We start from the raw sequence: 9,239 nt of genomic DNA, 5'->3' as shown, positions 1-9,239 counted from the left end.
TCATCAGAATTGCGGGGCTACCTTGAGATCGATTGTTCTATAATAGTTTCTTTTAAAATTTGAATTCATTTTATTGTAGTTTTCAGTATCTATTCATGGTATCATTCATAATATTCTTTTTTTCAGTTTATAGTCTTTTTTTTTCTTTCGTCAAAATTATCTTACGCTTAAATAATTATTAGTAGTAGATTGAAAAAGATTATTATTATCATGATTTATTATCGAAACAAAATTTATACTGTCATATACATAGAGCATTGTTGTTTAATGCATTCTGCAAGATCAATGTACATTTATGTTATGCAAACTTTATTATTTATACCTAGATGTTAATTGCAATATGTACATTTATTTTACATTCTTTATTTGTTTTATAACTGTCTGTTATACTAAAACTACTTCTTTTATTTCATAATAATCTTAGAAAATTCTTTAAATGCTTAGATTATGCGACAGATAAACTTCCACCAGCTTTAGAAATTTTAGCAATCTCTTCTTTAAATTTAGCAATTGTTTCCTTTGCTAAGGTTAATTTTTCCTTAAATTCTATGACTTCCAATCTTATTTTGTTTCTTGCTTCTATTATTGCTTTCATTGTAGACTCCTTTTTGGCTTCAACTGCATAATAGAATAAAAATAATTTTCATATATGCATATAAAATCATTAATTTAAATAAAATGACTATATACAATCTGTATTATGGCGCCAAACACCAAAAGTTGTAGGTTTACTGGAATTCAGTAAATGTTGCATTAAAGCTGTTGGATCTTGGAAAACTATTTCTTCATAAAACTCAGACACTAAGCTCTTTTTCCCTAGTTGTATCTCAGGTGTTGTTTGGAATAGTTTTAATATATGATATATAGTTACCTATTTAGAATATAAATAATGTCAATAAATTTGCATAATTGATATGCTTAAAATTATGAAGCATCTACTTACAGGACGTTCATTAGGATCATGAAAATAAATTTTAATCACAATTTCAAATTCTCCCCAACCAGTTTCACTGAGTTCATAGGGAGCTTTGGTCATAATACGATTTGGATTATTGTAACTTTCATGTAATTTAAAATGAACTTTTTTGACATATGTAGACATGTCTTCATTATGATATGGTTTAACATAAACTGTCCATTGATGTGTATGTCCATCTTCTTCCCTTTTTTTACCAAAATAACGGGCTATATTGCCATACACAATTGGTTTCACTATTGTAACACCCTGGTTCAATAAAATTTAAATAATTATTTTTCATTTTTCTTCAACTTTACATAAATACTCGAATAATTATTATTTTAATTACTATTACGTTACATTTGTTTGTTGCTTTTCTACATGTATAGGTTAGGAACATAAAAGTGCATCGAACTTTTCATATTATTTAAAGGAAATATACCTTAACTCTACCACCAGAGTCAGGGCCAAATTCGTTAGTTGTCGCCATCATCCTGATTAGTTGTCCTGTTCATTACATAAAAACAAAATATTGAAAAATATCAACTAAGTGACATTACTGTCGATAATTTCAGTGCTACCTAGTTTACACTAGCGCTATCTGGCATGACGCTAAATATTCAACACGCTTTTATTATAGAAAAGAATATTCTTTGCGCTTTTTTATAATGCAATAAAAATATAAGGACGCAATTAAATGTTTAACATTTATATTAATCTTAGACGCCAAGATGGATTGAAATTAAAAAACAGAGTATATTGTTTTCAAGTAAATGTACTTTTTCTCATCGTGAAGGGTATTAAAAAAATATGTACACTTCTCTTAAAATAAATTACACTTCGAAAAGTTTTCGATTTTCTACACAGCATAATCTTCTTGACAAAAATATTTTGGAATCTATTTCCTAATACCAGTAAAAAAGATAAATTGTTGAAATATAACATGATTCTCGCTCGGCACGATAGTTTCCGTAGAAGATTAAAAACAGCTGTTTCCTAATCGATAATATACGCAACTTGATAAGTTCATAATTGCCAGAATATGTTAGTATTAATAAAACATTTCTATAAAATACATAAACGTCATTATATAACCACTATGTATGTTAGAAATACCTGCGGGGATTGATTTTCTTTTCTTTCCTATTGACGATTTACAAACAACACGAAATATATAACAAATCGAGAAGTTAAACATGTTTAATGCGATACCATTTTTTAAAATATAATACTCAAAATATAGATATAGGATTTTAAATATCAGGAAACTCAGTATCACAACAAATTTACGTATGTGGTTACATATGCATTTAAGTTTCATAGGATTCTCTCCGTGATTTCGATTACATACAAACATCTGTATTTCGTCACAAGTCAAAATTTGTCACGTTTTAACGCTACACTAGTATACGGCACGTATTAGAAAATCGACAGAACAGAAAGGAACCCTTTGATCACGTAATTTGTATAGAAATAATGTCGGATGATATCGGACATATTTCGTGTATATTTGATTAAAATAAGGAGTTAAATGGATGCACGTTGCATCGGACGTATAAAGGCAGCCAGCTGCCAAAAGAATGCGTCTTCAGCACCTCGTAACGACGATTAGAATTAGCTCTGTCGTGCTACAATGTTGTCGTTATCAGGTGCGAGGCAATGTTTCTTTCCTTCGGAATTGTTCCTCTAGATATCCCGGGATCTGAAAAGAGTTTATACAACGACCGTTATATCGTTTAGACAATGGTTTGTAGCCATATACTAAGCATTAGCTACTACATTTCTACTCCATCTAAATGAACAGAGATGTAAAAAGTAATTCGCACATAAATAATTAAGCAGGTTTTAATAATAACTCTTATAGTCACGTCGTACCGTTAAAACATATACAAACATATACTTTATTTCCAGAGCACTTATTCACTACGACGATCAACGTTTCACTCGAGTAAATAATTTACCATAGAATATACGATTTATTAAACAAACTGAACCATAAATGCAATCCTTCTGTGTGCTTTACGGTGACGATAATTACAAATATATACAGGCTACTGTGACAACAAATTTAACACTAAAATTGACATCTACGTGCGTGATACTACGTCTCACATTGTTTATTATCCATACTATTCTAACAGAAAAGTACATGCGACGCACTGTTTAATATACAAAGCTTAGAATTGGATGACATTTAGGACACATTAAATCAAGATTAGATACGAGGAAGTAGTCCCAATCCACTAATGGTCAGGCATTCTGAGAACATTAAAACATAAGAAACTTAAGGAATCAAGGTATTTTATTATGAGTAAGCAAAATAAGAGTGTGTCAATTTTTTCTTATTCTTTCTCTTTTGTTTTTGCTCGGCATAAGGATGTATTTACAAGGAAGGAAAAAGAAACAATTGCTATTAGTCAATTGTGATCATTTTTACCTTTGGTTTTGGTCGATGAGTATTCACTGCGTCAATTGGTAATCGAATATGTTCCACCTTACAGCCATAGGCAACTGGCGTTAATTTAATAATAGTATGTAGTGGCACTTGTAAATATGGTAATTCATCTAGAAGAAGACAAATATGATCAAAATTATTTTGTAAAGTGAAAAAAGAATGGAATCTTTGAATCACATGAAATACAGTAAGGAAAATAATGTTATGAGAAAAGATAAATATTATTTACTCATCAAATAATGGTTTGAAGTATAACATAGATTACGTATGTATTCGACGCGTATGAAATTGATTAAACTACTCGCAATTTATGGAAATAAAATTATGTAAACAAGAACGACGGGTATCTTGGACTTCCGTCATACGTATAATTTCGTCACTCCCGATATCTCACTTTTTGCATACATATCTATTTTGTTCAGTTCATTTCGATACGTCGAAGGTCCAAAGTTATATTCCCTGTTATAATATTCCCTGTTCAAGTATACATACGTTTATGTCGTATAACTATGATTTCTGTATTTACGATGTGGATGCACCTTATTCATCCTTTATTAATTTGATTAAGCAGTCGTTCTGATAAAGATATCTTCTCTCAATTATTTATATACTAGTATCAACCACATAAATAAAATATTTGTAAATAAAGATATTTACCCGCACTTTTGTCTAGGAAGTAAGCAAATAGACATCGCAAAACTGCTTGGTGGCTAACAACCAAAACATTACCCTGTCGTTCTAATTCCATTATCACTGGTTCCAATCGCGCGACCAGATCTTCGTAACTTTCCCCTCTCGGATAACGATATGAGAATTTATTTTGATCTCTCGCGGCAAAGTCTGTCGGATACTTTTCTGCGATTTCTTCATAAGTCATTTCTTCACAAATACCCTGTGAATAAATATGGTTTAATTATTATCATAAATAATTTTATATGCAAATATTTTTTTGTCATTCAATAACTTTTATTATATATAAAGTAAATGTTTTATTGACCCTAATGCAATTACTGTCTACAGGGTAAAAAGAAGGCCATCTTTTATTAGTCCAACGTTAATCAAACATTTAAAAAGGAATTTTGAACGATAAAGTGTAAGAAACAATAGTTTTTCATTCTATTCAAAATCATCTGATAAATTTTCATTAAAAGCGAAAGTAATTAATTATTTCTCAGTTTACCGCGTCAATTTCATTTAACGCTTTCCATCTTTCTTGGGGCACATTCACGTCGCTTGCCGTTTGAATGGTCCTCTTCAGCCAGCTAGTCCACACTCGCAATCCCTACAATTATGAAAAATGTTATAGTTTACTCAAATACAAAACCAAGATTTTTTTCTGCCCCATGCCTGTGCTCGTACCTGAATATCCTGACCAGTGATGTAGTTAGCCAATGCTTTGGCATATTCCCAGCCTCTAACGCTTAACTCCGAGTCTCCGCCTATCTTACCTTCGAGGTTCATCACGCTTTCGCCATGCCTAGTTAAATAGATCGTACGTGGCACTATATGGATGTTCATAAGGTAATAAACTATCCTACTTTGTATGTGACCCTCGTGCTTATGGACTAGCACTTTCTCGCCAGTGTTGTAAATTTTCATAAAGGATAAATCGCTTTCTTGATTCTCATCCAATGGCTGATACTTTTCTCGATAGTGCTCGATTCGCAGCATGAAATCAGCCAATACTTCCTCCTTGTTCATATTCGTATAATCTGGACTACTCACTTTTACCTACACGTTAAATAGTTTTATGTTGTTAATTGTTAATCTTTCTTAATTAAAATGTTAATAACTTTGTCACAAGGAATCAAAGCTAATTTATAAATTGATTAAAAATCATTTCCTGTGTATTTTATACATTATCCGATAAGAAATTGAAACAATATTTAAAAATAAAACATCTGAATCTATGTAGATCAATACTTTAAGAATTACTACGAATTTCAAATGGACTTAGAAGAGCAATTTCCTTACTTCCATAATATTCTGTTCAACGATCTCAGGATCGTTGCAAACAGATTCAACAAAAAAGAGCTTGAAGCCCATTTTCTCGACCACGATGTCCCTGATTAGTTGTCGTCTCTCGATGGTCGAGTTGGTGGCGTCGAAAACAGCCACTTCGCCGTCACCGCTCTCCAACCATTGGCAGACGTCCTTAAGGGCGTCCATCGCGCACTGGGTACGTATTGCCATTGCTTTAATATTATCAGGACGGAAAAATTCGTGGCATTGATAAGCAGTGGTTGCATGTCGCCTGTATTCTCCCAAGTTGAACACCTTTGTATTTATACCAATCCAATTGAGGTATCTACACAGCTTCTTTGAGATGTACGTTTTACCACGGGCAGGCAACCCCACCATAGCAATCACATGCGGCTTGTTTACACAATTCGCTCGTTCGCCTGCAATTATCAAACATATTACATAAAAGAAAGTTTCAGAATTATTTTTTATCGTATGCTGGTCATTTTCAAGAAAATATTTTTGATTAAATCTAATTTTATCGGATTAGTATCCAAATATCATTGTACATACACATCAACCAGTTATTGGATTTCATTTAGATAGTCTACCTAACATGAAACGGAAATTAATTTTTTCAAGTGCAATTATCGCTGTGCGATATCGTTCAATTTTCACCCAGTAGTAAATGGCAACTGTTGGTTTCTAGTAATATTAGTCTGGTATTTCGTTCGATATGTGCACAATGCGTGCTTTATTTATCTATATATTTTTATACATATGTATACATATGTACATAGATATATTTTTTATTTATCTTTGTTAGTTTTCCTGGTATATTAATAGTGTACTGTCCTTCAAATGCGAGAAAATTATCGTATTAATTTGTTGTTATTATTACTCAGTCGCATGTTCCGTTAAAATATCTGATAATTGAAGATACATAATCGTACGAAGTCTGGTCTCTGAATCTGCATAGATCACTCACGCTCTTAACATGCCTTAGATTTATAACGAGAACGAAATCAACTAGCTGTCCAAAGAAATTTACGCAATTTCGGGTCAGTGCTATTAATGACTACTTGCCTATTTTCACTGGCTTAAAATACGGGAATAATCGAACCAGAATTGTAACCAAAATAACGGAAATTGAGTTGTGAGTTCAACACATTTTTTACGATTCGATGATCTTCACTAGATAAAAATTAGATCGCATTGTGATGATATGAGCCGTGTTTGGTTCCGATACAGCTTTTCAAACGTAAACATTTTGTTATCTGACACTCTTTGCGAAATAACCTTATGGCTCGACAAACATGTAAATGCCATCATTTTTCATCTTTCGTCCAATATTCTCAGATTAACTTTATCGTTCAACTATTTTTAGTAATCGAGCAAAGACCAAGGTACAATTGCAGGAAAGATATAACCACAAAAAATACCTCCTTTGCAAATTTTCATGAGATAAAGAAACGCATCAAATCGGCGATTCTTCCATCTACTTAAAAAATCAATTACCTTTAGAACTCTTACAACCAGCGCTGAAACAGTATTTACGGTATTTGATTGTTTATATAACAAATATTCTTTTGTGTTCTAATAAATGTTTTTCATATTATGATTATTTGGGATTATTCTCATAAGTTTATTGAAATAATATTTATACAATAGAAATTTTCTAATGTAAAATTTTCATTGACTTTTGAGAAACACTTGAAAGTAGATACTTTGTTTCTATAATAAAATACTGATAATCGAATGTTTGTATGAACACGTGTAAACTAGAAATTCTGAAAATAAGGTGGATTGATCGTAGCAATGAGTCTTTGCAATCAAGGTCAAAATTAAAGTCGTTCCTATGGTGTCAAATACAGCTTCATACCGGTTTCAATCAGTTTCACGTTACCATAAATTTCAGTTAATTAATACAATCTCTTGTCACATACATATGTATCCTACGTAATCGTGTCATTCGTGTGAATGCGGCTCACGCGGTTCAACATGGAGTATCTTTTCAGGTTATGTTCTCATAGGATAATGATAGAATACAGTAACAGTAACCCACGTGATAAATGGCATATATTTGTAGAGAAACCAATATTTCTAAGAATATAATAAACATCAAAAAAGCGAAAACAAATGACAAGTACTTTAATAAAAAGATTCACTTTGCAATCAAATGAGTCTCGCTTCTCAATTGTTTCTTCAAAAAACTTCAATACAACAGTTTCTATTACTTAAAAAAGCAAAAAATAAGCATTAAAAATATTTAAATTTAATTATTTATATTTAAGTTTCAATATTTGTGGGGGAAATAACTATTATTTTTCAGTATATCTTACCACGAATAGGAAAAGGCTTTGTTTGAATGGTGTCCGAGCTCGGTGGTGTGTAATGCATTTTGATTTTTGGATCAGTCATCCTACGACACCATGTAGATCTTCTTTTAGCCTCAGTAGACTCGTACAGATGTTTCAGTAATTTCTATTTATTTAGAAAAGGAACACTGAAATCTCAATTTCACTAAACCAAAACACTCCACGTATGTGTCACTTATTAAACACGCATTAGAAGTTCGTCGTGTTAAGTTCACTGTCACTGCGGCCTCATCCTATAATTCATATTTACAGAATGTCATTGTACGTTAAATTTAGTATATAATGTGATATATTTATTATCGCAGAACTACTGAAACGGTGAGATTTAACGAAAGTGCTGCAACAGGGAGTCGCGATCGCGAGCTATCTCACCAATGTGGGAGAGAGGTAGAGAGAGAGAGAGAGAGAAGACTCTTCTTCAGGAGAACTATGCGCATCTACTGTTCACCGGAGAAGTCCAGACTTTAGTACGCACCGCGCAACGCAATGCATATCCCTTGAATCTTACAGCGATTATTATTACGTACAGATCGTGATGCGGGCAAATCTTGTCAGCAGTAACTCTCATCGTGTGGCTCCGTTTTCTTTTATAAAACGAATATCAAATGACGTTTCACTGTGTTAAAAAATACTCTCATTTTATACATAAGACATATCTTTTTGAAAAAGAATTGATACGCTGAAAGAATGATATTTATTTTAAGATGAAAACGAATCATAGATATATATTGGATTTTTGACAAACACCACTGTTATATGAGATACTTCTGGCCAGTCCGTAGCCTCGAGAATGATCACGCGACTTCTTTTGACGTCATTTATTGTTTTCCAACCAATTCTTCCTGGTTTGATATAGAAAAATATGAGACCATTGAAACGGAGGTGTCCCCTATTCTTTGTCGTACTTATTGCAAATAGTTGCTTACCAAATGTGAGAATCTGTAGTCTTCCGTAAAAATGATAAGTTTGACCGAATCCCCGCTTATTTTATCACTTGCTTCGGTAACCAATAAGAAACATTCGCAACTAAAAATGTAGCAAATAGGAGTATGTGATTCTGCAGAAGGTGCCAGTTATGACGTGTCTCTTATAGATACGTAGATACATTAAATATATTTTAAAGGAGGAAAAGATTCTTTTCTTTAAAAAGCTAGTTATTATATTGTGTGCTGTGTGGGAAGGTAGAGTTCTAAAAAACAGACTAGATTATTATGCTAGGGATCACTAGCGTTCAGATTTTGTTCCTTTGTTAAATTCTTTACCTTGAATAAGACTTCTTATTTGTAAATAGACAGGTATAAAATCTTTATATTGATCAGAATAACTTACTAATATTACTAGATTTTTATAAGAGTAATATAAGATATACATTACCGTCTTTTTTGTTACAAGATTTCTCTTTAACACTAAAATTGAACGGAGAACTGTTGAACTACTTTGAGCGCCGGTATTACAGTATGGAAAGGTGCCGGTAGGGTGCATGGGT

General features: G+C 32.2%; 2 protein-coding genes and 1 long non-coding RNA gene across 10 annotated transcripts; 1 reads left to right on the top strand and 2 right to left on the bottom strand.

The window, feature by feature from the left end:
* Positions 1-199: 199 nt before the first annotated feature.
* Positions 200-1,581, bottom strand: LOC100652049 (YEATS domain-containing protein 4). The gene is made up of 4 exons (XM_012313995.3): positions 1,401-1,581; positions 944-1,225; positions 691-871; positions 200-618 (listed from the first exon to the last, which is right to left on the bottom strand). The coding sequence occupies exons 1-4, from the start codon at positions 1,449-1,451 to the stop codon at positions 446-448; spliced, it is 687 nt and encodes a 228-aa protein (XP_012169385.1). The 5' UTR covers positions 1,452-1,581; the 3' UTR covers positions 200-445.
* Positions 1,582-1,717: 136 nt separating this feature from the next.
* LOC100651694 (6-phosphofructo-2-kinase/fructose-2,6-bisphosphatase 1) lies at positions 1,718-9,223 on the bottom strand. 8 transcript variants are annotated; one of them, XM_012314000.3, is made up of 9 exons: positions 8,680-8,819; positions 8,501-8,595; positions 7,718-7,986; positions 5,388-5,815; positions 4,773-5,144; positions 4,594-4,695; positions 4,071-4,305; positions 3,396-3,523; positions 1,718-2,660 (listed from the first exon to the last, which is right to left on the bottom strand). In XM_012314000.3, exons 3-9 carry the CDS (start codon positions 7,794-7,796, stop codon positions 2,604-2,606), a joined length of 1,401 nt encoding a protein of 466 aa, XP_012169390.1. In that variant the 5' UTR covers positions 7,797-7,986; positions 8,501-8,595; positions 8,680-8,819; the 3' UTR covers positions 1,718-2,603. The 8 variants fall into 8 exon arrangements, 7 of the variants coding, with proteins under 7 accessions (XP_012169390.1, XP_012169392.1, XP_012169391.1 ...); XM_012314002.3 differs by lacking the exons at positions 8,501-8,595; positions 8,680-8,819 and adding an exon at positions 9,128-9,223; XM_012314001.3 differs by lacking the exon at positions 8,501-8,595.
* LOC125385962 lies at positions 3,120-4,063 on the top strand. The gene is made up of 2 exons (XR_007225757.1): positions 3,120-3,255; positions 3,335-4,063. It is a non-coding gene; the product is annotated as an uncharacterized LOC125385962 (long non-coding RNA).
* Positions 9,224-9,239: the final 16 nt, after the last annotated feature.

Source organism: Bombus terrestris, chromosome 11 (assembly GCF_910591885.1).
Source record: "Bombus terrestris chromosome 11, iyBomTerr1.2, whole genome shotgun sequence".
Lineage (NCBI taxonomy): Eukaryota > Metazoa > Arthropoda > Insecta > Hymenoptera > Apidae > Bombus > Bombus terrestris.
The sequence above is the reverse complement of the archived record's forward strand: the minus strand, read 5'-3'. Positions and strand labels throughout refer to the sequence as shown.

Coding starts and splice junctions, on each gene's coding strand:
- LOC100652049 (XM_012313995.3), bottom strand. CDS start 1,451: ATGATGGCGACAACTAACGAATTTGGCCCTGACTCTGGTGGTAGAGTT. Junction 872..943: donor ATGATCCTAATGAACGTCCT/GTAAGTAGATGC, acceptor TATTCTAAATAG/GTAACTATATATCATATATT. Junction 619..690: donor TTGGCGCCATAATACAGATT/GTATATAGTCAT, acceptor TCTATTATGCAG/TTGAAGCCAAAAAGGAGTCT.
- LOC100651694 (XM_012314002.3), bottom strand. CDS start 7,796: ATGACTGATCCAAAAATCAAAATGCATTACACACCACCGAGCTCGGAC. Junction 5,145..5,387: donor TTGAACAGAATATTATGGAA/GTAAGGAAATTG, acceptor TTTAACGTGTAG/GTAAAAGTGAGTAGTCCAGA. Junction 2,661..3,395: donor CTCATCGACCAAAACCAAAG/GTAAAAATGATC, acceptor AACTCTTTTCAG/ATCCCGGGATATCTAGAGGA.